Genomic DNA, 23,122 nt, shown 5'->3' with positions numbered 1-23,122 from the left:
TGTAACTAGAAAAGCACAATAAATAAATATCTGTAATAAAATGACAACTTTCCATGAAAGATCAAGATTCACTGAATACAAATTATGGAATTACATCAAATAAAATGATGATTTCTTGATTTTTTTCCCCTTTAAATAAGTAGATAAATAATTTCAAACGAGATATTGATATTTATTCCCGCTCCAAGTGCGCCAGTGACGTCAAATCTCGCGGCATCACTTCCCCAAATCTCGCTGGAGAAACTAACAAGGAAGCGAATGGCGGAAATGTAGAGCCACCTCACGCTTTCAGTTAGTCATTTCTGGATATAGCTCTTTCTTTTCTTCTTAAAAGCAGAACCGAGCCCAGAGTCCAGCAGATGTCTTCAGGCGAAAGCACTACGCGGTTCTGAAGAAGCGATGCGGTCGCTTTGAGTCGCCTGACAGGGTTTGTAAAGTGGATGGACGGATGGGCAGTCAGTGAGCCAGCTGAGAGCGTCCTGTCACCGACAGCCTGCCAGTTTAAACACCGGTAATGTGTAACGTTAATATGGGGGGTTTACTTATTTTATGTGACTTAAAAGCCAAGTGAAACAGAATTCGTTCAGGATTAGCGTCACTAAAGCTGTGGGTTCAAGGTAGCACATCATCCCCACACAGAAAAAGCAAATGCAGATCCGACCATATGGGAAAAACTGACAGCAGGTGTACCATAGTTTGAGTTGGTTAAAGAGCTTCAGAGTGCCTGCAGCCTGAGCAGCAGACAGTTTGATGCTTTTACCATCAGTAAAAAAAAAACAGGTGTGCGGGTGTTTACTGCAACTTGACGCAGAAGTAAACCAAACAATCTGTGGGAGACCTGAGTCTCCAGTGTGCTAACAATGATTCTGTTATTTAGATGTGTAGTACTATATATTTTTCCAGACAGTATCAGATCAGTTCACTACATCACCTGCCATTTAATCTCTCTAAATATGAGGGCCTCCTTTCATCCTGCTAATGACTTGTTTGTAGGGTTGCCAACTCCCTGAAAAATAAATAAGGGACACCTCACGGCCAGGGCTGGGCGACCCGATTGTCTTCACCCTTCCCAGTGTGAGGAATTTTTTTTAGCTCTTTTTTTTGGTGTGTGAAATTATTTTTTTAACCTTTTGACAAAGTGCGTCCCTTTTCAGCTCAATACTTTTGTTTCTAAATACGGAACGATTCTGTTTTTCAAGGGACGGTTGGCAACCCTACTTGTTTGTGTGGTACAACCGGGATAAAACTGGAAGAGCAAGTTTTGGCAACTGTTCCTGACCAGCTGTATCCCATATTCATTAAAACGATTGGCAAATAAACTCTTTATCTTAATTTATTTTTTCTTTCTAAGACTAATCTGAGACAAGTGACAAGTCAGGTGATTGAGACAATTGTCTGATCCCTAATTGGCGTTTAAAATTAGTTGAGTTTTGAGCTTCATACTTAAATCGAATGCAATGCCTCATTTGCAGACATATGGCCCTGCCGCTCAGTTAGCCGAGGGAGACGAGGAAACGACGCGAGCATCATGTTTCTGAAAACATCGTTCACCACCCTGATCGTGGGGGTGTTTGTGGTCTATGTGCTCCACACCTGCTGGGTGATGTACGGGATCGTGTACACCAAACCCTGCAACAACCCCAAAGGTGCCAACTGCATCACACCCTTCCTGGCTGGGAACCCCAAACTGCAGGTCAGTTGTGAGCAAGGATGGTCGCGCCGGTCATGCATGAGTCTGGTTTCTCTCTTTGATGCGGATGCCTGACATGTTCGTCTTTGTTCTTTAGCTGAGCATCTACACCACACTGCGGTCGAACGCAGAAGGAGGCCATACTCTGATCCACAAAGAGGAGAACTTTGATGTCAACAGCAAGTTTGAAAGGTTGGTTGTTTGGGGAGGGGTTAAGAGATTCACATTTATTATCTTAACGGAAGTAAAACCTATGAGATAAAAACAGACACTGAATTGAATGCACAGCCCCTTGTGGTATGACACGGTGTTACACGGAGATTTGATTGAAGCATTCTGAAAAATGGATTTCTTTTTTAAGTTCTGTTTTAAATTTCGTTTCTTTCTTTTCCATGTTTCCCACAGGACAATCAATGTCTCCCTACCTAAGAAAACCCGTAATAATGGAACTCTATACGCACTAATATTTGTCCATCAAGCTGCCCACGATCCGTGGCACGATCCACGACAAGTTCACTTGGTTGCTCAGCTCACCACGTACATGGTCCCTAAACCGCCTGAAATCTCTCTGATATCTGGGGAAGATAAAACAAAGGTACCATACTGTCTGCTACTGCTGAAAGTCAACACACAGAAAGTTAACAGCTATGTAGTTTTTCTTTAAAAAGATCCTCAGATATGCAGAAGAATTGTGCTGTTTTATCAAGCTTTAATCAGATCACTAAACTCCTATCCTGCCTTTGCACTCGCGCAGGGTCAGAAAGAAGGCCAGCAGAAGAAGCTGCATGATGCAGCGGCAGGGGGCGGAGCCAGAGCTGGAGCCACCTCTGTGTCAGACCATCCAGTTTCACACTGGCGCTCCCGCCTCACTGTCAACATTGTCGGCGACCACTTCCTCTTTGACAGAGAATACCTCCCAAATGATGTCCACAGATACCTCAGAGTGTAAGATGGCGGCTACACAAACGCAAACGGCACTATGAGAGGAAATAGATATCCAAGTTGTTGTTTTTTGTTGTTGTTGTTGTTGTTGTTTTTAAAGAAGAGGTTTAAAAGAGGTCCACAGTTTGGGAGCTCTAACCTAAGGCCCAGCCACTTTAATTTATTAGCCAAGACCTAGAAATAGCCAAAAGGGGTGTGGCATGTAAAGGGTTAAAAAGTGCCTATTCTAATCCAGGCAGTTGTTTTCTGATTCAGCCGCAACCGGTGAAGTGGGCCATGACCGATGCCGACATAAAGAGCATTTCAATAGTGGAGGCGAGAAAAAGAAAGGATGCTTTGAGCTGTACTAGCTGTACTTTTAATGGATTACAGGCTTGTCGTGACGATCAAAGAGTTTCATAAAATGTTTTATCTGTATGTGTTCCAGGTTTCAGAATGGGAAGAAGGTGGTGTATCTACCTCTGCTGTTTGTTGATGAGCTCAGCAACCGGGTCAAGGACCTCGTGGTAAGTTTTCGATTTTAAATAAATATTATGCAACAGACTGCAACTCCCTGTCAGGTAGTCCCAGTGGCAGATTTTCAAATGCAATGCTTTTTTTCTATTCATTGTATTTGCTCACGGAACCTGGTTAGAGGACAATGAGTTTATGAGGCCACAATAATGATGTGTTAGTGAATGCATGGCTGAGAAGCACGTTATAGGAAACGTTGAACATATTTTTTTTCCCATGTTTTTGTGTGTAGGAGATCAACAGTACCACTACAGAACTTCCTCTGATCATCTCCTACGACTCAATCTCTCTGGGCAGACTTCGATTCTGGATCCACATGCAAGACGCCGTTTACTCTCTGCAGCAGTTCGGTATGCTAATCTTCCTGCTTGCTTTACTTCACACGTTCACTGCAGCCCTGAACTTTTCTAGACATTACCTGATCGAGCATCCTGTGCGAACGCAAAGTTTGAAGTTCGCCTCCTACTATAAGTGATGTATGATTGCACAGTGCGGTGCATTTAGTCTATCTGCATCCTTCAGATCGAGCTTCAGCCAGGTTTCCTCATCATGTCTACACACCTAAATGCAGTGCGGTTTTCTGTATCTGTTTTTGCAGGGTTCACAGAGAAGGATGCTGATGAGATTAAAGGGATCTTCGTGGATACCAACCTGTATTTCCTGGCCCTGACTTTCTTTGTAGCTGCTTTCCACGTGAGTGTGGCTGCAGACTTTTAGAGTGTACTTTGAATCCTTAAGTGAGCTGTTCATTTTAGTTCACAGTAGGAAACGTTTTTACCATTACAAAATATCACATATAAGTAAAGCTTGGGGTAATAAGTCACCTAACTGGGTCATTTTAAGGTCAAATAAAGATGCCAGTCTTAACTCTGAATGCTCTTTCAGCTCCTCTTTGACTTCCTGGCCTTCAAAAATGACATCAGCTTCTGGAAGCAGAAGAAAAGTATGGTGGGAATGTCCAGCAAAGCAGGTTTGTTAGCTTCACGGCACTGTTTCACCTTCTCACCAAACCCCTTCAAAATCCAGTTTATACAGTTTATATGGGCATAAAGAATCACCATGAATACATTTGTGGTTAGTGGCTAAATAAACTGCTCCTAGTAGAGTGTGAATGTCACCCTGTAATAAGGCTTTGACAAATGTGCAGAACAGGTGAATCTACAATATTTTTTTCATATTCTGAATCTGCTGGTTGGCCAGCAATATTTCACCCACAAGGATTATAAGAGAGAGCGCTTGTACCTTAATAGTTTTTGAATCATTTTGGCTTTGCAGTGACAGATCCACAGAACCGGCACTGTGGGACCTCTGATTTATGGGTTTTTAGAGAAGTGGCAGCTGAGAAAAAACAACAAAAAACACAGTGTAACTATATAACCCTACAAATGTTTCCCAGTGTTGTAAGATTACACAAAAGGCTTTTAAAACATGTGGGATAAAGTGTTATCAAGAGACTCGAGCTGAACCAAATGATCGGTCATCAGTGTCAGTTTGGGAGAGCCATTTACTATCTCACATTTTCTGTTGTTTGCTTCTATTTCAGTGCTGTGGCGCTGTTTCAGTACCATAGTGATTTTCCTCTATTTGCTTGACGAGCAGACCAGTCTGCTTGTCCTCATACCTGCAGGGATCGGCTCTATGATTGAAGTAAACACACGCGCGCAATTAAAAATGAATTTAAACACACACAAAATGACCATTTATTCCCACTTCAGATTTGATTAAAAGGTGATTACGTGATCTGTAATATGTAATAATGTTTCTTTTCCTTTTTTTTTAAGGTTTGGAAAGTGAAGAAAGCCTTTAAGATTCAAGTTTTCTGGAAAGGAGGCAAACCCACATTCCTGGTATGTGTGCATGTGTCTTTATCTGTAATCTTTTTTTCTGTTATCAGCCACGTATCTACGTCTTTGTTGGTATAGACTGGGCCTTTGGGAGGTGGCTACACAATTATACACACGAAATTGAGCATGCCTGCTTTAAAATGCTGTGCAGTACACAGTGTTGTATAAAAGTCTTTAGCAACTCTTTAGCTGCACTTGGATTTTTTTTTTTTTTTTTTTTAAGGCTTGAGGAACAGTTCTCCAGGCTTTTTGGAGCTCTTTGAAAGTTTGGACTTTGGCTACTTTTCCACTAATTTTCAGTCCAGCCCAAACCTGAACCTGAACATTTCAGAAGGGGGGAAAAAACATTTTCAGATGAATCTTAATTTGTTTTTAACACTGAGCTCAACGATCATTCAAGCATGCAAAAGACACCTCAGAGGATGAACCAGTTTTGTGGACGCATAACAGACAACTTGGCAAAGAAGCAATTTAAATTTTAATCTTTAGGCGCTTTCTTACTAGCAGCATGTTGCAAAAACATGTCATTTGTTGTCATGTCTTTAGCCGAATATACAAAACACCACAAGCACAGTTTAACATAATCTCAACTAAATTTGTATTTTTGCACCAACAAGGTGATTCCCAAAGTGCTATAAGCCAGAAGCTTGGCATATCTCAGCATGGTGTGCAGTGTCTTTAAAGAACTTGAGGAAACTGACCAAATGAAAGGCAAAAGAAGGTGGAGCAGACCTAAAAATTATGTACCTACAGTTGCTGTCAAGAAGCCAGTTTTAAGGGAACTTGGGAGAAAAGGTCTTGAGGTGTGATGAATCCAAATCGCAAATTTCTGGTTATTTGCTGAGGATGTCAGGAGATGGGCACAACATTGAGTGTCAGTTAAGAGCTTTAAATGTCTTTCCAGAAGCCTGGATCTGAAAACTACTTAAAGAAATTATGAGAAATCTTGCCTAAGAGTTCAGGCTATGTTAAAGAATAAAGGTGGTCATACCTGTACATTCTGTTTTTTGCCTTATACACTGTAATTCCATATGTTTAAATAGATATTTAAATAAAAGTACAACATATACGCATCCAGTTATTTCCTATGCCAGGAAGGCTCTGGGTTAAGGAGTAGAGACCAGTCTTACACAGCCTGTGCTAGAACATCCGACTCACTCTTAAATTATCTGACATGTTGACTCAAAGTACCATTTTTCTCTAACTGCTGCTTTTTTATCTGCTGGTTTTATTCTCTTATGGTGCTTTCTGCTGTAATAATATTTGTATTCAATTAAATTACTGTCCTTTGACAAAGCACAGAGCAGATAATGGAACTTTAGCCATGTTAATAAATAAAAAAGATAAATGTTCATGCAGCATTCTAGGCATGATAATACATGCTTAATAGAAAACACGACAATCCTTTCTTATAAATGTAAAACGCTACATCGAGGCGCTTGAGTTTATAATTGTCCTTGTCGGCATTTTTCCTTAATTTCTGCAGCACTGACCGCAACTGTCGAGATTTTTAAAATGTGAGTGAAAACACGTGTCGAGTGTGCTAATGAGTGTTTTTGTTCTGTTACAGTTTGGAAAGTTAGATGAATCTGAGAGGAGAACAGAAGAATATGATACCCTGGTAGGGCACAAGACAATTAATTATCAGTTGTTTCTTTGAGATATGAGCACTTACGCTGATTGCCTCTTTCTTTATTTTTCTGTAGGCCATGAAGTATCTCTCATACCTCCTTTACCCACTGTGTATCGGAGGGGCAGTGTATGCACTAATATTTTTACGATATAAGAGGTAGGAGTCTGCGTATGTGTAAGTAACAATAACGGGATACTGATTGACTCAGTCTGACAGGTCATCACTCATTTTGATTGTGTATCTTTCTGTTGTAGTTGGTACTCGTGGCTGATTAACAGCTTGGTGAACGGTAAGGTGCTCTATACTCTTAGCACACACACAAAATACTTCTGTCCATAACAGTCATAATAAATTCTCGTGTGTTTTTCTTCACTTTATAGGTGTTTATGCATTCGGGTTCCTCTTCATGCTTCCTCAGCTATTTGTCAACTATAAGGTTAGTTTTACTTTGAAGTTACTGATTCACAAAAATCAGTAACCCACGCAATCTGTGTAATAAATGCACACATTACAACCTAACAATAAAATGCCACAGTGTGCAAACTGCAGTTTATTTACCATAACAAAACAGCACAGTAGTCATGTCTGATTATTCAGCTCTGTTCTTTATTTAACAGCTGAAGTCTGTTGCCCACTTGCCCTGGAAAGCCTTCACGTATAAGGTAAAAAATAAATTTCCTGTTGTTTTCTGAGTGGTTTAGCAAATGGATGGTAAGGCCTCAGTAACACAGGCTGAGAGACTGATTGGTAACCTAAGGAAAAATGCGTGTTCTGCGAGTGGTTGCTGGCAGTCACTAGATAAAATCGGCCACAAAGAGGGTGCTGCAAAAATCCCGTTTTAATGGTTTTGATCTCAAGGCGGATGGCACGGTCGCCTGTAGTTTGCACGGAAGACGTCCACTTGTCTGCACGCACTTGCCAACTTCTCTCCGAAGGGTAGCGAAACTGTGACGTAAATAGAAACCGAGGCAATTTGCCTAAAAGAAATAAGTGAACTTTTGGAATGCTGTTGTTTGCAGCACTTTTATTTTGAAGGAGAATATTCTGCATTTCCAGTTTGCATCATGTTTTTTACTATCGTGCTCACTGAGTAGATTGCAATCAAGCAGTGTTTACAGACGAGTCGGCTTTCTCAATTCAAACTGGATGATCGTAGTATTATACCGGCAATCACAAGGAGATTTTTTTTCTTTTTCTTTTTTGGTGCAGCACCCTCTTTCACTTGTCAACCAGTCCAAGAATGCACATATTTCCCTAGCAACCAGAGATTGCCGGGGAGTGACTGACTGGTCTCTAAGCCGGTGTGACTGAGGCCTACATCTTTCATACTGTTTTTACAGCTTTTAACTTTCCATATAATAATGTTGGTCAGTGATTTAATTACTAAAGCACTCTCACTTCTAAATTTGAAAGAAAGTGTATCTATTATTTTTTTTTAATGTTCAAGAGCCGATGTAATTTGTCAGAATAACTGATCACCCCTACAAACAATGACTACTTTATTTTTTATCTATCTTTTGAGAATGTTCATGGACTTCTTTCATGTTAACAGGCATTCAATACCTTCATCGATGACGTGTTTGCCTTCATCATCACCATGCCAACGTCTCACAGACTGGCCTGTTTCAGAGATGATGTGGTGTTTCTCATCTACCTTTACCAGAGATGGTACATGCACACTACATTACACGTAGCACATTTGTTAAAAACGTGCACATTTTTTGAGAGTTAAAACTCTCCGTTTCTTTCACCAGGCTCTACCCTGTGGACAAAACAAGAGTAAACGAATATGGAGTGTCGTACGATGAAAAACCCAAAGGGAAGAGTCACTAGACTCGGAGGAATTTGCTTTTATGATCTGGAATCTGTGGGTATTGTCTTGTTTCCACTGGTGTCCACTCATCTTTATCAACCGGAATGAGTTTAATGGTCAGGGGGACATTTTTTGTTGTATATGTTCCAGGCACATAAATGTGCTTATGGTTCGGACTTTTTCCACCCTGTTAAAAATTGTTAAAAGGGCAATATCATCTTCTGCTTCGTCTGACAGTCTGACGAGGCCTTCTTGTTTTGTTTTGGGGTTTTTTTTGGTGGGGCGGGGGTTAGTTACAGTGTGTGTGATGGGACACAGTGACAGTGTGTTTTTATTTTTCCAGAGTTTTAAATGCACAAAGGAATCTTTATAATTCTTAACAATGCTACGCTCGTGTTTTGAACAAGTTGGATTCAGCCTGCTCCGACAGCTGGCAGATGTAGTATATCTACGAGCTGCAGAGAAAGAGCTGCTTTGCTCATCTGAGAGCTTTATTCAGTAAGAAGACATAATCCAGTGGCTTGTTGTATACCTACCAGATAAGACAGCCTTCAAGTAAAATCAAGATAGCTGTGTGATGGCAGGGATAGAAAGACTGTGCTGTGACAAAAAAGGAGGGAGTGTGGCAAAGGTGAAGCATTCTGACTGATGTTTCAGGCAGCTCAATAATATTGTTCCAGACAGTCTCAGAAAAATCAGGCTGTAGTCATAATTGCAGCTTTTGTGCTTAAGTGGCCACTATTTCTAAATTCGTAGCTGGTGTTGATGGTAATTGGAATAAAAATATGAAAGCTGCAATAAGCAAAGGTAAGCCATACAGAAACTAAAAATGATATATTGTTAGCTCTGTTGAATATGTAAATTATCAGAAAATATGTTCATTATTTTTAAGCATTTCTCAATAACTTGGCAATCTGGCTCTTTAAAAAAAAAAACTGTACAAAATTATATCCAAAATGATCATGTGCATACAGTTGGCATTTGTTAGTTCTGTGACAAAGAACGGTCATGTTTAATGCTACAGTCACACTAGGGAAAACAGTAGTTGGAGGCCACGGCATGACCAAACCATTCTGCCGGTGTTCTGTAAACTTGTAAGTCAAAGTGACTTTAGTGCAAGACGGCGACGAAATGGCAGTAAGGCCAATAAGACAGTCTGCTATCAGTTTGCAACTGAATAGGATCCAGTTGGCAATTACATGCAATCTGCTTATGAAGAGATCTGTTGATATCTGTTACAAATTCACATTAAACCCTAGCATTCAGAGTCCGGCAAGTGTAAAATGGGAATTCCTCCATGAATAGTGATGTAGTTGATGTAAAGTATTCACATTTTTGTTGTCTTTTTTTTTTTTTTTTTTTTTTCTCCTAGTTACAAGAAAGTCGCTGTCCTGCTTTTACTCTAGTGTGACTGAGCTGTAAAGAGGACCTGTTATGCTCGTTTTCTATTACACACACTGTTATGATGTAAATGTTCATAGTAAGAGATAATTAGATACACACATTTGAACGTAATCTCCGAATGGGAGAAATGAAACACCAAAAGCATAACAAAACGGTTTACGGGACTTTTTTTCTACTTCCTTATTAATATGATGATATCAGCTTATCAAGAAGATATGCAGACCTGTATACATAAATTGACGGTGATTAAGTTTGCTTCCAGTAGCTTACTTTTGCTTCCGCAAAGCAAACAAAGTTGCCAAAATAATAAAATAATAAAATACAACGGTATGCATGACAGAGAGGGCAGCCTTAAAGAGGGAGCAGCTTAAATAGCTTATTTCACACAATGTAAAATTTCAAATCGACATAAGTATGCTTTTAAAATGAGAATAAACTGTAACATTTGAGGGCAAAATCAAAGAAAATGGGATTTAAAACGTAAACGTTTAGAAATCCAAATTGGAAAAGTGATGCATTTGAATGCATCACTTTTCAGTTCTGCTGAAGAAGCGCGGATTGTTACACAATTCCGTTTATTTGCCAGTAGATGGCAGGAGAATTTCACTAGAGGCAGAGGAGAAAGTTGTGATCTGTTGCCATGGAGAGAAGATTAATTGCCCAAGACATTCCAGACACTTAAGCTTGAAAGTTCCACAATCTGTGAAGTTGAGTTCTGTATGTTTTGTGTCTCTGTAAATGGTACTGACTGCTTCATGACATTGTACCACTGACAGTCCTACTGTCTTTTCCATCCATCCATCCATCTTCTTTTTTTTTTTTTTTTTTTTTTTTTTTTTTTTTTTTTTACATAACTGGGCCAAGAAAATCTGCTAGTGCCAAATGTGAGAATGAATAATGTTACCATTGTACGTTCACAATGGATGGTACATCAGATCTTTTGAATAAACACTGACATTGTGAGAGAGATGATGACGGAAATCTTTAAACAAAGTATTATTACACTGAGTTTATGCAATCAAAATTTGATTTTTTTTTTTTTTTTTTAAGACTTTAATTGAAATAATGTACTTAACATTCAGATATCATGATATATTAGGTCTGTATATAAAGGTTCTGCACAGGATTTATGTTTCTTAAAAATAGAGTTGGCAGAGATTTGCCTTTAAATTGTTTTACTTATTGTAATGTTTGTGTTTTTTGATTGAGATGAAATTAAAAAATAACTGACAAAATGTTACGTGTAGTTGGTATGTTACTATTGCTGGGGTAAACTGTTCAGTGGAAATGTTGCTCAGAGATAACCTGAGTAATGCAGAGATAATTTCATTTGTTAAGGGAAAAATCTAGCAAAACCTATCTGGCGTGATGTAAAAAAGTAATCTCTCTCTCTCTCTCTCTCTCTCTCTCTCTCTCTCTCTCTCTCTCTCTCTCTCTCTCACACTCACTCTAAATCGTGCAATGACTTTGGTTAGATAATCGAGGCCTAATTACTACAAGATCTGTTGGATCAAGAAATTACTCTAACAGAATCTGTCTGACAGTGAAGTATACATCAAATCATGTCACGATCTAAAGAAACTCAAGAGCAGCAGAGAACAAAAGTTGGGCATCTATCAGTCTTACTAAGCCATTTCTAAAGCTTTGGGACTCCAGTGTACCACACTGAGAGCCTTTATCCACAAATGGAGAAATCTTGAAACAGTGGTGAACCCTCCCAGGAGTGGTCGCCCTACCAAAATGACTTAAAGATCACATCAAGAGAGGAAGAAGGACTAATGAACTGCCAGCCTCACTTGCACAATTAAGGTCAGAGTTCATAATTTAACAGTAACAAAAGAGACTTGGCAAAAATGGCATCCATGAGGAAGTTCCAAGGTAAAAACCACTGTTGACCAAAAAGAACAGAGTATCAGTCACATTTGGCAAAAAAGAAAACAACTTGATGATTCTAAGACCTTAGGGAAAATATTCTGTAGACTGATGAGGTTTTTTGGAAGCTTTCAGAACCACTACACCTGTCATAAAACTAACACAGCTTTTCTGAAAAATGGCATACCAGTAGTAAAACATGGTGGTGGTAGTATGATGTTCTGGAGCTGCTTTGTTGCTTCAGGACCAGGACAACTTGCTGTAATTGATGGATGTCCAGCCATCGATTCATGGCCTAAAGCTCAATCACACAACCACCACAATCAAAAAGAGTGCACAAACCTTGCAGGAGAGGAAAAGGCAGTACAGCTCTCTGCAATGTGGTACACTGCTGCTGTAAGGTCTCTGAGTGTAGTTAAGTGTTTCTATAAATACAGTACTCCTGCATTCCTCCGCAATTTACACATACACCAAGATGGTCTTTTTTTTTTCCAATATATTTTTATTGATTTTATAATTGAGCAGTATACAACAATCACCTTCAAAAGAACACAATAGAAGGTGGACGGTAAGTCAACAAGGTGGTAATACAGCATACATAAATGTTAAGACAGAGTATATTTCACTTAAGTTTATCCATCAGGCTAATGACTGGTTGCCAAATCTTATAAAACACACTTTCTCGGTTAGACAAGGTAAACCTGATTTTCTCCAGATGGAGTACATTTCCAAATTCTCTCAACCACATTTCAAAGGTAGGAGGTTTATCAGACTTCCAGCAGAGAAGTATCAGCTTTCTAGCCACAAGTGTGGTCATTGACACAACCTGTGTCTCTGTCTTGTCCCTTGCCCATCCCGGTTCAGACACCCCAAACAATGCTGCAAAGGGGGTACACGGGACCTCCCTGCCAATGGCCTTGGTCAGAAAATCAAACAAATGATTCCAAAAGAGCTGTAGTTTTTGGCATTGAAAGAAAAGGTGAGATAAAGTTCCTCGACCACTTGAACACTTAACACAGAGGGCTGAAACGTTCTTATATATTTTTTCCACTTTAGTGGGAGAAAAATGCAACCTACACACAACCTTAAATTGGATCAGACAATGTCTAGCATTTATAGAACTACAATATATATTCTTAATGCACTCTTGCCAGAGATCATCAGTAACATCCACCCCCAGTTCTTCCTGCCACTGCTCCCTAAAAGTATCAGATGAAGGACTGTATATATCTAGTAAGGCCCCGTAAAAGCGAGACACAGCACCTCTAGTATAGGGCTCAACTGACATGAAGCTGTCAAGCACTGAGTTTCGAGGAATCAAATTGTATTGTGGAATAGATGCTTTGATGAAATGTCTTAACTGTAAAAATCTGAAAAAATGTGAATTTGGAAGATTAAATTTCACCCTCAATTGCTGAAAAGATGGAAAATGTCCATCAATGTAAATATCTTTGAGAGAACAAATCCCTCTTCCCTGCCATGTCACAAACGTGATGTCCTCCAGCCCAGGCCTGAAGGCATGATTGTTACATATTGGAGCATCCAAATACATTTTAGGAGCCTTTACTGTGCCCAATAGTTGGTTCCTGACCTTAATTGAATTTTGAATCACAGGATTTCTGCCATATAGTGTATTCTTCACTTTTATCGGGCTATTAAGCAGGGCTGGAAGACAAGTTTGTCTACAAGACAGGTGTTCCATCATCAACCATGAAGGTTGTCCTTCCAAATCAGCACCTGGAGTACACCTTCGCCAAAATGAAAAAAATATTTAAGTGTGCAGCCATATAATATAATCTAAAATTTGGGAGTCCAAGGCCACCACAAGTCTTATGTTTAACAAGATGTTTTTTGGAAATTCTAGGAACCTTACCCGACCAAACAAAGGAGAATACAACAGATTCCAGCTTTTTAAAATATGACTGGGGAATGCACACTGGGATTGACTGAAAGATGTACAAAAATCTGGGCAAAACTACCATTTTGATGGCTTTAATCCGCCCCACCATGGAAATTGGCAATGTGATCCAAAACTCAATATTCTTCTCCAATTGATTAACTTTTCTATCCCAATTTTTCTTTAAAAGTTGTGACACCTTACATGTGACTGTGATACCGAGACATTCAAACTTATCTAGCGCTATTCTAAATGGAGTATTATGCAGATAAGCCATGTCCACCCCATCCGACAGAGGCATAAGTTCACTTTTCGTCCAATTTATCTTATACCCTGAGAGAGAACCAAATTCGTTAATAAGCTGCAATAGTGGACTGATCGAGGTCTTAGGTTTTGATACGAATAAGACTACGTCATCAGCATAAGCGGAGAATTTATGAGGAATACCCTGATGTATAATCGGTAGTATATCAGAACTTAGCCGTATACGAGCTGCTAAAGGTTCTAGGGCCAGGGCAAAAATAAAAGGAGAAATGGGATCTCCCTGTCGCGTGCCCCTGTGCAATCGAAAAGGGTCTGATACATCATTATTAGTCCTTACCGAGGCCATAGGTCCTTTGTACAAAATTCTAATCCAATTGATAAAAGAATCACCAAATCCAAATTTGGATAATACAGTAAACATATACGGCCACTCGACCTGATCAAAAGCTTTTTCAGCATCCAAAGCTATTACCACAGAATCATCTGAACACCTAGTAGGACTATATATGAGATTAAATAATCTACGCAAATTAAAATAAATGTAGCGGTTAGGGATAAACCCTGTTTGATCTGGATGTATAAGTTTAGCAATATGATCTTTAAGGCGGTTTGATAAAACTTTTGTTAATATCTTGGTCTCAACAGAAATGAGAGATATAGGCCGATAGGACGAGACAGACATAGGATCACGACCTTTTTTAAGAATCAATGAAATTACACCATGATATAATGAACTTGGCAAAGAGCCAGACAATTTTGAATAGTTAAACATACGCAAAATTAGAGGGGCTAGCAATGAGGAGTAAGCTTTATAAAACTCTGCTCCAAAACCATCTGGCCCAGGGGCCTTATTATTTGACATCTGTTGAATAGCTGTCTTAATCTCATCTAATGTGAAGTCCGCCTCCAAATCTGCAACTGCCACATCATCTAATTTTGGGAGATTACACTTTTCCAGAAAGTCCTCAATTAATGACTGACTCGCAGAACTCTTAGAGCTATAAAGATCACGATAAAAATCTTCAAAACACTTGTTTATTTCCTGGGGGTTTCTAGTGGTCTGCCCATGTTTGTTATTGATTGATAGTATTGTTTGTGATGCTTGTGTTTTTCTAAGTAATCTTGCAAGTAACCTATGAGGCTTATCACCCAATTCAAAAAATGTTTGCTTACACTTAGTGATTTGAAGGCAAACTTGTTTGCTGAGCAGAGAATTATACTCACACTTCAATTTAGTAATTTTGCCCAGTAATTCTATTTTGGGAGAGGACTGATAAGTTTGTTCTAGCTGTTGTATATTTGACTCAAGATCCTTCAAAGCCATTTCCTGGGATTTACGTTTAGCTGCAGAGAACGAAATAATGTGGCCTCGAATTACCGCCTTCATACTCTCCCAGAGAATTTCATCGTCAACATCACCTTTATCATTATCATTAATAAAATCCAAAATGTGCTTCTCTAATTTCTTATGAAACGTCTCATCTTTAAGCAGAGTTGGATCAAAGCACCAGTTTCTTCTCTGTAAGTTAGCTAAATCTGCAAAATCCAGATCAATGGACAAGGGCTATGGTCAGAAATTAAAATAGGATGGTAGGTAACATCCCTCATAATTGGAATAAGTTTAGAGTCCAGAAAGATATAATCAATACGGGAGTACGACCCATGAACGGAAGAGAAAAAGGAGTAAGCCCTGCCTGTGGGGTAAAGTAGCCTCCAAGTATCCACCATGTTCATGTTTTTCAACGCACTCTTCACAACATGACTGGATTTAGACTGTTGGGTATGAGCTGATGCACTTTTATCCAAACGGGTTCACCAAGATGGTTTTGATGCACTAAAGGAACAATGGGCTGGGAGGTCAGTTCCTTAATCTTAATTATGCAAATTCTCATGACCATTGATCAACAACCACTGACCAAAACCCACTGATCAAAGACCACTGATCAATGGCCATGAGTACCATTCACAGAAAGTTGGTGAATGGCTGCAATCACAGCATTGTAAGATGGCGAAAGATGTACTCTTAGGCCCCCTCCTCGATTTAGAGATGGTCTTTCCCTTTTCACGTAAATGGCCTCCTTGACTCCGCGCTCAAACCAGCATTCCCCCCTGTCCAGGATGTGTACATCCTCATCCTTGAAAGAGTGTCCACTGGCCTGTAGGTATGAACAGACTGCAGACTCTTAATTTTTCATGTTTTATTGGGGTCCAGGGTGTAATTTGCCACAGGGCAAGGGTAAAAATTCTATTGAAACTAAAATGAGAGAATAATCAGGTGTCGCAATAAGATGCCCCACAAATTATTTGTGCCAGTGTAAAAGATAGTTTTTTCCAGCCACAACACAAGACACTACAGGGATAGACCCTGCAGGCCTGACAGCTGGAGATGTATCACTCATCCTGTTTTTCACCTGGATAGAGTGTTTACACTGCAGTCTGCCTTTGGTGGCTTTTTGGCAGCTACTGTGATATTCACTAGTACCCTCACTGACACACAAAACAAAACAACGACTACACTCCACACTAACTACACTCCAAACACACTGAACGTCACAAATTCACTATTGATATCGCTCTCTCTGTGTCTTTCTCTCTCTGCCATCACTCCCAAAAACGTTCCTCTCTTCCACTTGATGCCATATAATAATTTTATTAGTAAATGTGGTACATTTCTTTCCTTTTTTGGATGCTGTCCTTAAAAAAATGCCCTTTTCTACTGTTTTTTCCACACTAAACATGATGGTAGTATTCAGGAAAGAGCATGTTAAAAAAACAACTCTGGTTTTAGTGGCCTATCAATCAAATAAAAAAACTGGTGTATAGTTTGAAGTCTGAACTTTCAACACAAGGTAAAGCAGAGACTCAGCGTGGCTGCAGCTTGTATCTATGTCATCTTAAGTCAGACATGATTTGGAGGTGCGGCGACCCCAGAGGCTGAACCATTGGCACATGTCACCCCATGCCTCCCCCCCTCTGTCACCTTCATTCGGTGTTGATTCAAAATGTGCTCTGGCACAACCATAGGGTGGCGCTAGAGGTAGAGAGGTGACAGGAGATCATTTTAGGGTGGCACATGTCACCCCATGCCACCCATGATCTGAAATATGTACGTGTGACAAATATTCAAAAAACTAAGTAACTCACACACTGATGTTTCATTATATGTAGACTGGTAGGAATATAATACCGGGACTAGATACAAGATATTTTTGAACTATTTTATGTATAATATTTACCAGCGACGTATTACTATTCTAAAAATAAAGTCTTCTGAACATAAAGCTATCGTACGTCGTTTTGTGCGTCGTGACGTCAGAACCACGCTCCCTGACGCACAGTACATCTACTGAGCTCCCCCCTTCGGCCCTCCCTTTTCTGCTGTAGGAATTCAACGTACGTGAGGTGCTCGGTTCTTCACCAGAAGCTAAGGCCCGCAATCCGGCGACTAGCACCGTCAATTTCAGGCATCTGACCCTACGAACATTAAATCTAACATCTACGATGGCCTCCGTATCCGAGCTCGCCTGCATTTACTCCGCTCTGATCCTCCACGACGATGAAGTTACCGTCACTGTAAGTGTCCTAGGTTACCCGGGATATTTCAGCCAATATGTCTGAATTGGTCGTTCTTGAACATTTTTTTCTGGGGATAAATATCCCGAAATACAAAAAATGAGACATTAAAGTTTACAGATAAACCAGTATATTAATATATCGGACAAACGCCAGTTATGTCCGCGAACTGGCTAAAATGGCGTCATGCTAGTTGCTATTCATAGGCCGCGTTTTTCTAGCTGGACAGCTCAGTCTTGTGTTCTTACTCTGAATGCTGATGTTTAACCGTCAGTTTAGCCTTAAACATCTCGGCTGACAGGTCTGGATGTGGTGTTCACTCACAGGCTGAGTGGTCAGACTCATCAAGAGTACAACATTTATTTTTATAGTGTTGGCATCACTGTTCAAAGTTGTTATTGTTAGAGCTTGTTGCATGAGCGGGTCACCTACTCCCCGGAAGGTCTGTGGTTCGATCCCAGGCTACATGCCAAATATCCTTGGGCAAGATACTAACCCCATGTGTGCCTACTGGTGGTGGTCGTCAGAGGGCCCGGTGGCAGCCTGGCTTCTGAAGGCTGTGTCTACAATGTGGCTTGCCACCACCAGTGTGTGATTTCACGCACATTACGTTTACCTGTGAAAGTGGAATGAGGACATGTTTCAGTTATGTTTTCTTAAATTATATTTGTAATCACTGAAAGTGTTAGCTTCAACACATTATAGAACACCAGTTTATATGTCATCGCTCATATTTTAGCAAAAGGGGTTCCCAAAAGTGGTTCAACATGTGAAGTAGAGTTTAATAATGATGGTTGTTATGTTATTTATTTGTCTGTCCACAGGAGGACAAGCTGAATGCCCTGATCAAGGCTGCTGGAGTCACTGTGGAGCCTTTCTGGCCAAGTCTGTTCTCCAAGGTGAGAGAACACACTTCTGAAATCATATCACTGAATAGATCTGAAGATCTGCCAGTTTTTATGTATCCCAATAACTCTTATAACCAATACAAATTTAAGTGGCTGTAAAGGAGACTTACTGATTGCATGTGCCGTAGTGAAACAGACCTGTTCATTGCTTTCTGTGTGTTTTAATGGTCTGTATTTACATTTAAATTTCTTTTTTTTTAAAGTTATGTCAGGCTGAAAGGATTAATATTGTTCCTGTTGTTGCCAGTATGAGTAAACACATGAATATGGAATAAATGTCTTGATGCAACAGTGCTGCCACTTAAAGAAAGTTCAATGAATGAGTAGGATACAAATTATGAACATATTAAAATTTAAAAAAAAATGAAAACATACTACACTTGCTGTAAAGAGTCTTTAGGCATGGTAGGTAGGAGTTATGCTTGATGCCCTGCCTTTTAAATACACTGATCTCTATAACAAGCGCTGGACATTTGAATAAAGTGACGCAACCTGTGAATTTTCTTTGGCAGGCTCTGTCCAGCATCGACATCGGCAGTCTGATCTGCAATGTTGGAGCTGGCGGCGGAGCCCCAGCTGGAGTCGCTGCTGCTGCAGGTGGTACTGCCACTGCTGGTGACGCCCCAGGTAACTAAACAAAGCATTTCCCAGCGCTACATTTGCAGTTACATAACAATAATGTGAATGCAGTCTTGGGCTTGTACCACTTTTGAGTTTCTCCTTCAAGTTCAGATTTCATGTACCTCAGAAATCAAATTGACTTTTTTCTTTTCTTCTGAATTTAGTTTGTGTAGTCATCTTTGACTTAACTAAATCTTGTTTTCCCTCTACAGCTAAGGAGGAGGAGAAGAAGGAGGAGAAGAAGGAAGAGTCCGAGGAGTCAGACGACGACATGGGCTTTGGTCTCTTTGACTAAAACAAATGTTTTTTTATACAAAAACACAATAAAAGTATAAAAAATCACTCCTTGTCTCTTGTTTTTGTTTGTTTTTTATGTACAGAAATTCTGCACATACAATTTAAATCTGCAGCATTTGTCAGCACATTAACCTAAAGTGACATTTAAGGCTGTAGATTTGTAGTGACTTCACTTCCCTGGACATGAGAGAAATTATATTTCAGCACATTCAATTCAGGCACTGAACCTAATGCCATGGCAAGCTGTGTGCTGATAATTCACAAAACCGCAACTACTGAACTCATGGTCAGAGTTTTGTAAAAGCTGAGTACAGTGATCATCCAAATTATACTCAAGATTTTACTTTTCATTCTCAGTTACTTTCAATTCTCATTAGTTTGACCAGCCAATTGATAAAATATGTTTCTGCATAGTGCAAAACTGGTAGAAGACTTCATGATCTGGAGTAAACTTTTAGGAGATCGGCAACAGCTTGTCTTGAAAATACAGTTTGATAAGTTAGGTAAATGTGGATTTATTACTGATCAATGGTCATCTTAAGTTAGACTGTGGAGATGGCTTTTAATACAATTTAGAAGATGATGTCAGTACCCTGACTAAATAATGACCTCTAAGCTTTCAGATCATTGGCTTTCAGTTCGGCATATACATTTAATTCAAAAGATTTTACTTCAAGTCAAAAGTAGTGATGGCATGAAGCCCAGTGAATGTGTCATCTCTAAATGCTAATATTTTTCGCCTTTTTGGTGGCTCCATAATCTGCTTACAATCTTGCAAGCTGGTGATACCTCAAAATCACCTCAGATCCAACGCACGCAACAACAAAAAAACATAATTTCACAGTTTTATGAACTGCTCGAGTCACATAACCAGGCAGTCCACGGCTCTGCTGGCCTGGACAAAGGCTCTAAGCTTTACTTGACACTCGGGGTTTCAGCGTCAGACGTAACATCAGTAGTCAAAATTATTCTCTGTGCCTGTCCTGCTAACAGAGTCACACAACCGGGAGTTAACCAGGTGGTGGGGAAATCCACAAATGTATCGAACTAAACTTGTATATCGAAATAAAACATCGTATTCCTGATTGCATATATTGCAATATTTGTATACAAGGTGGCGCACACATTACTAACAGCAGTTTCCGTAGTGTAGTGGTTATCACGTTCGCCTCACACGCGAAAGGTCCCCGGTTCGAAACCGGGCGGAAACAAGTTTTATACATTTTTGGTTTCCACTCACAGCGACAACCAAACTAAGAACAACTGAACGTCACAAAACACAGAGACCAGTTTTTTTTAATCATGTACTGTCTGGCAGGTTTTGCAATAAGACTTATGATCCAAGAGCACTGACAACTTTTCTAAGATCATCAAAACCATGCCATCAGCATGAACTTTAGCATTGTCTTCACATTAACTCATTTAATCCCCAAATAACCTCATGCATTTTACTCCTTAGACTTCCCCTACACACAATATGTTTAATTTTGTCAATGTAAGGGGGTTAAAACGGAACCCATTGTTGCTGGTGGGTTAACTATTAACCTGCCAAAGGTTAAGCTCACTTACAGTTATGTTCATTTATGATCCATGCTGAGCTCATTTACTTATTTTACTTACTAAAGTCTTATTTTATTACTAAAGTAAGACTTAATAACTCAAAATTTCAAGTTATATTCTCAAATCTGAGTATGAGTTAGTAAGTTGAAATTATGAGATAACTTAAAATTCAACTTTTCCTTTTTGATAAAAATAATACTTATGGTTGGATTAGGGGACCCTGAACTATACCTCAGTTATGCTGCAATACCCTTAAACAACTCAGGGTTTCCCATGATGTACTGCTGTTATGACTGAAGTGGACTGAAATTTTGCCTTATGGAAGGTAAAAAAAAAAAAAAAAAAAAAAATCCTAAATAGCCTTAATTCAGGAGCTCTACTTGAATTATTGACTCTTTCGATGCTTTACAAGCCAAAAAGCCCAACATGAGTTTCCCATATAGATCTACAGTATGTAATTAAGCATGCATAAAATATGTATTGCTATCTTACAGACAGTGAAACAAATAACAGACGAAACAACAAGACAACAACCTGAATTGCTTCAATAATAACAGTGTTTTATTTGCTCGGTTTAGCAACTGTACAACTGTCTCCTTCCTGAGAATATTGCTCACCTCAGGGGAGAGGGAACAGCGAGAGGATGAGAGGGAGGAGAGAAGGAACACAAAGGTGAGGGGAAGAATAGATAGACCAGAAGTAGAGAAGGATTAAAAAGGTATAAATAACTGCAGTGGAGGGAGGTAGAAAGGTGGGGGAGGAAAACAGGATAACAATTTCATATTTTAAAATCATGACCAAACCCTTGCGAATGAGGTCGACACCCTTAATTTAAAACAACTCTTAGTGCGTTACAGATACAACTAGAGTGCAACAAAGACTGTAAATATTCTACTAATCACCTGAAAGTTTGACAAAGAGGAAACAACCCGACTGATGGCATGGTACAGAGAGCTTTAATATACAAACCAATCACAATTTTAGAGGATAAGCAGAGAAACAACAGTTAAGCTGTTGCTAAACTTGTTCTTGTATTCCACAGTTAAGCAATGTTTTGAGTGAAATGTTCATTTGGCACAGGGCAAGCAGCTGTATAGTATTATTAGCACCTCCACTGTAACTTAAAAACTACCCTCCCTCCATTTGTCCCTTCCACTCCTCCCTCCTGTTCTCCCCTCTCCAATATTTATTATTTACTAACAATTCATGCCTCAGAAATGTGTTAAAAATAGAGCTTCTTTGTATATTTACTTATGCAAGTTAACTTTAAAAGTTGCATGTAGCAGTTTTTATATTTAAAAAGACCTATAGCTGTTGCATTTTTTTAATACTCAAATGTTTATGCTGTATCTTGATGCCTGAGATAAAGAAGTCTAGAGTGGGGTGAAAAGAAGAGAAAAGAGATGAAATTATGAGCAACCGTGGTGTAAATCGATCACTTTTGTTCATACAAAGTTTAAGAAAACAGAGGCATACTGCAGGGATGAACATAGCAACAACAACCACAATAATAATAATAATATAAAAGCATGTTTAAAGAACTTTATGAAATCATCTTCATCATCCTCCTCATGCAGGCTCTTCAGTTCCAGTTGCTTCCTCCTGCGTTTGTGGAGTGTCAGTCATGTGTTCTCGTGGCAAAGATTGGTGGGTCCATTCACCAAAAATACCTGTCCAGTCCTTCAAGTGAGCTTCCCAGACATTTTATTTGAATCTTCAAAGATTTAAATGAGTAATGAGTCATTCTGGGAAAAAAGGGTTTCTTTTTGAGGATATGTGATGAGACAGAAGAGGGTTTCTCTGGATACAAAAAGGCAATAATACAACTGAAGTACAAAACAACACAACATTGGCCAAAACATGACTTTTTTCCAGAGAGAACGAGGGGGGGAGGGGCTGATTGTTTCAGTTTGTCGTGTCTGCTGTTCATCGGTTTTCCACGTCAGACCTTCATCACTCTGTCCACCTGCCGATTCTTCTCAGTCTCTTATTAAATTCCCGAGAACTACCAAACTCCCGGGCCCTCTTTTCCTGTCCTGCATTTGGATTCACTTCATCAAAAACCGCCAAGTTGGTTAGATCCCGGGCTAATGTGGGCGGGTCTGGTTGATCATCTTGAGCCGTGATTGGTCGATGACGTCCAGCAGGTTCTTGGCGTCAACTGCGAGGGCGTGAGCTGCCATTAGCATCTGTTTCTTGTAGTCCTTTTGTAAACTGTCGAAACAGACACAGCTTTTACTACATGAGCCCCGACGTAAAAATAAATCAAGAAAACGCGCCGTTAACGTGTT

At 39.6% G+C, this 23,122-nt stretch overlaps 3 protein-coding genes and 1 non-coding gene across 6 annotated transcripts in view; 3 read left to right on the top strand and 1 right to left on the bottom strand.

The window, feature by feature from the left end:
• Positions 1 to 249: 249 nt before the first annotated feature.
• On the top strand, positions 250 to 9,747 carry clptm1l (CLPTM1 like). The gene is made up of 18 exons (XM_085345868.1): positions 250 to 511; positions 1,473 to 1,693; positions 1,788 to 1,882; positions 2,096 to 2,285; positions 2,445 to 2,635; positions 3,060 to 3,138; positions 3,378 to 3,495; positions 3,744 to 3,838; positions 4,031 to 4,115; positions 4,689 to 4,792; positions 4,927 to 4,992; positions 6,560 to 6,610; positions 6,696 to 6,778; positions 6,877 to 6,911; positions 7,003 to 7,058; positions 7,240 to 7,284; positions 8,175 to 8,290; positions 8,377 to 9,747. The coding sequence occupies exons 2-18, from the start codon at positions 1,529 to 1,531 to the stop codon at positions 8,453 to 8,455; spliced, it is 1,653 nt and encodes a 550-aa protein (XP_085201994.1). The 5' UTR covers positions 250 to 511; positions 1,473 to 1,528; the 3' UTR covers positions 8,456 to 9,747.
• Positions 9,748 to 17,227: 7,480 nt separating this feature from the next.
• Positions 17,228 to 19,305, top strand: rplp1 (ribosomal protein lateral stalk subunit P1). The gene is made up of 4 exons (XM_085346269.1): positions 17,228 to 17,445; positions 18,270 to 18,344; positions 18,866 to 18,980; positions 19,187 to 19,305. Exons 1-4 carry the CDS (start codon positions 17,374 to 17,376, stop codon positions 19,267 to 19,269), a joined length of 345 nt encoding a protein of 114 aa, XP_085202395.1. The 5' UTR covers positions 17,228 to 17,373; the 3' UTR covers positions 19,270 to 19,305.
• A 1,104-nt stretch (positions 19,306 to 20,409) lies between these two features.
• Positions 20,410 to 20,482, top strand: trnav-cac (transfer RNA valine (anticodon CAC)). Its single transcript has one exon. It is a non-coding gene; the product is annotated as a tRNA-Val (tRNA).
• Positions 20,483 to 21,377: 895 nt separating this feature from the next.
• ptk2aa (protein tyrosine kinase 2aa) overlaps positions 21,378 to 23,122 on the bottom strand; it is a 61,960-nt gene continuing 60,215 nt past the window's right edge. For all 3 annotated transcript variants that reach the window (XM_085346624.1, XM_085346622.1, XM_085346623.1), the window contains one exon: positions 21,378 to 23,045. In XM_085346624.1, coding sequence (XP_085202750.1) covers positions 22,919 to 23,045 — 127 coding nt within the window. In that variant the 3' untranslated portion in view covers positions 21,378 to 22,918. The remainder of the gene's footprint in view (positions 23,046 to 23,122) is intronic.

This window comes from Diplotaxodon limnothrissa, linkage group LG22 (assembly GCF_057381915.1).
Source record: "Diplotaxodon limnothrissa isolate DT_005_m linkage group LG22, D_limnothrissa_male_GT1.1, whole genome shotgun sequence".
In the NCBI taxonomy this organism is placed as follows: domain Eukaryota; kingdom Metazoa; phylum Chordata; class Actinopteri; order Cichliformes; family Cichlidae; genus Diplotaxodon; species Diplotaxodon limnothrissa.
This window is presented reverse-complemented; position numbering and strand designations above follow the sequence as displayed.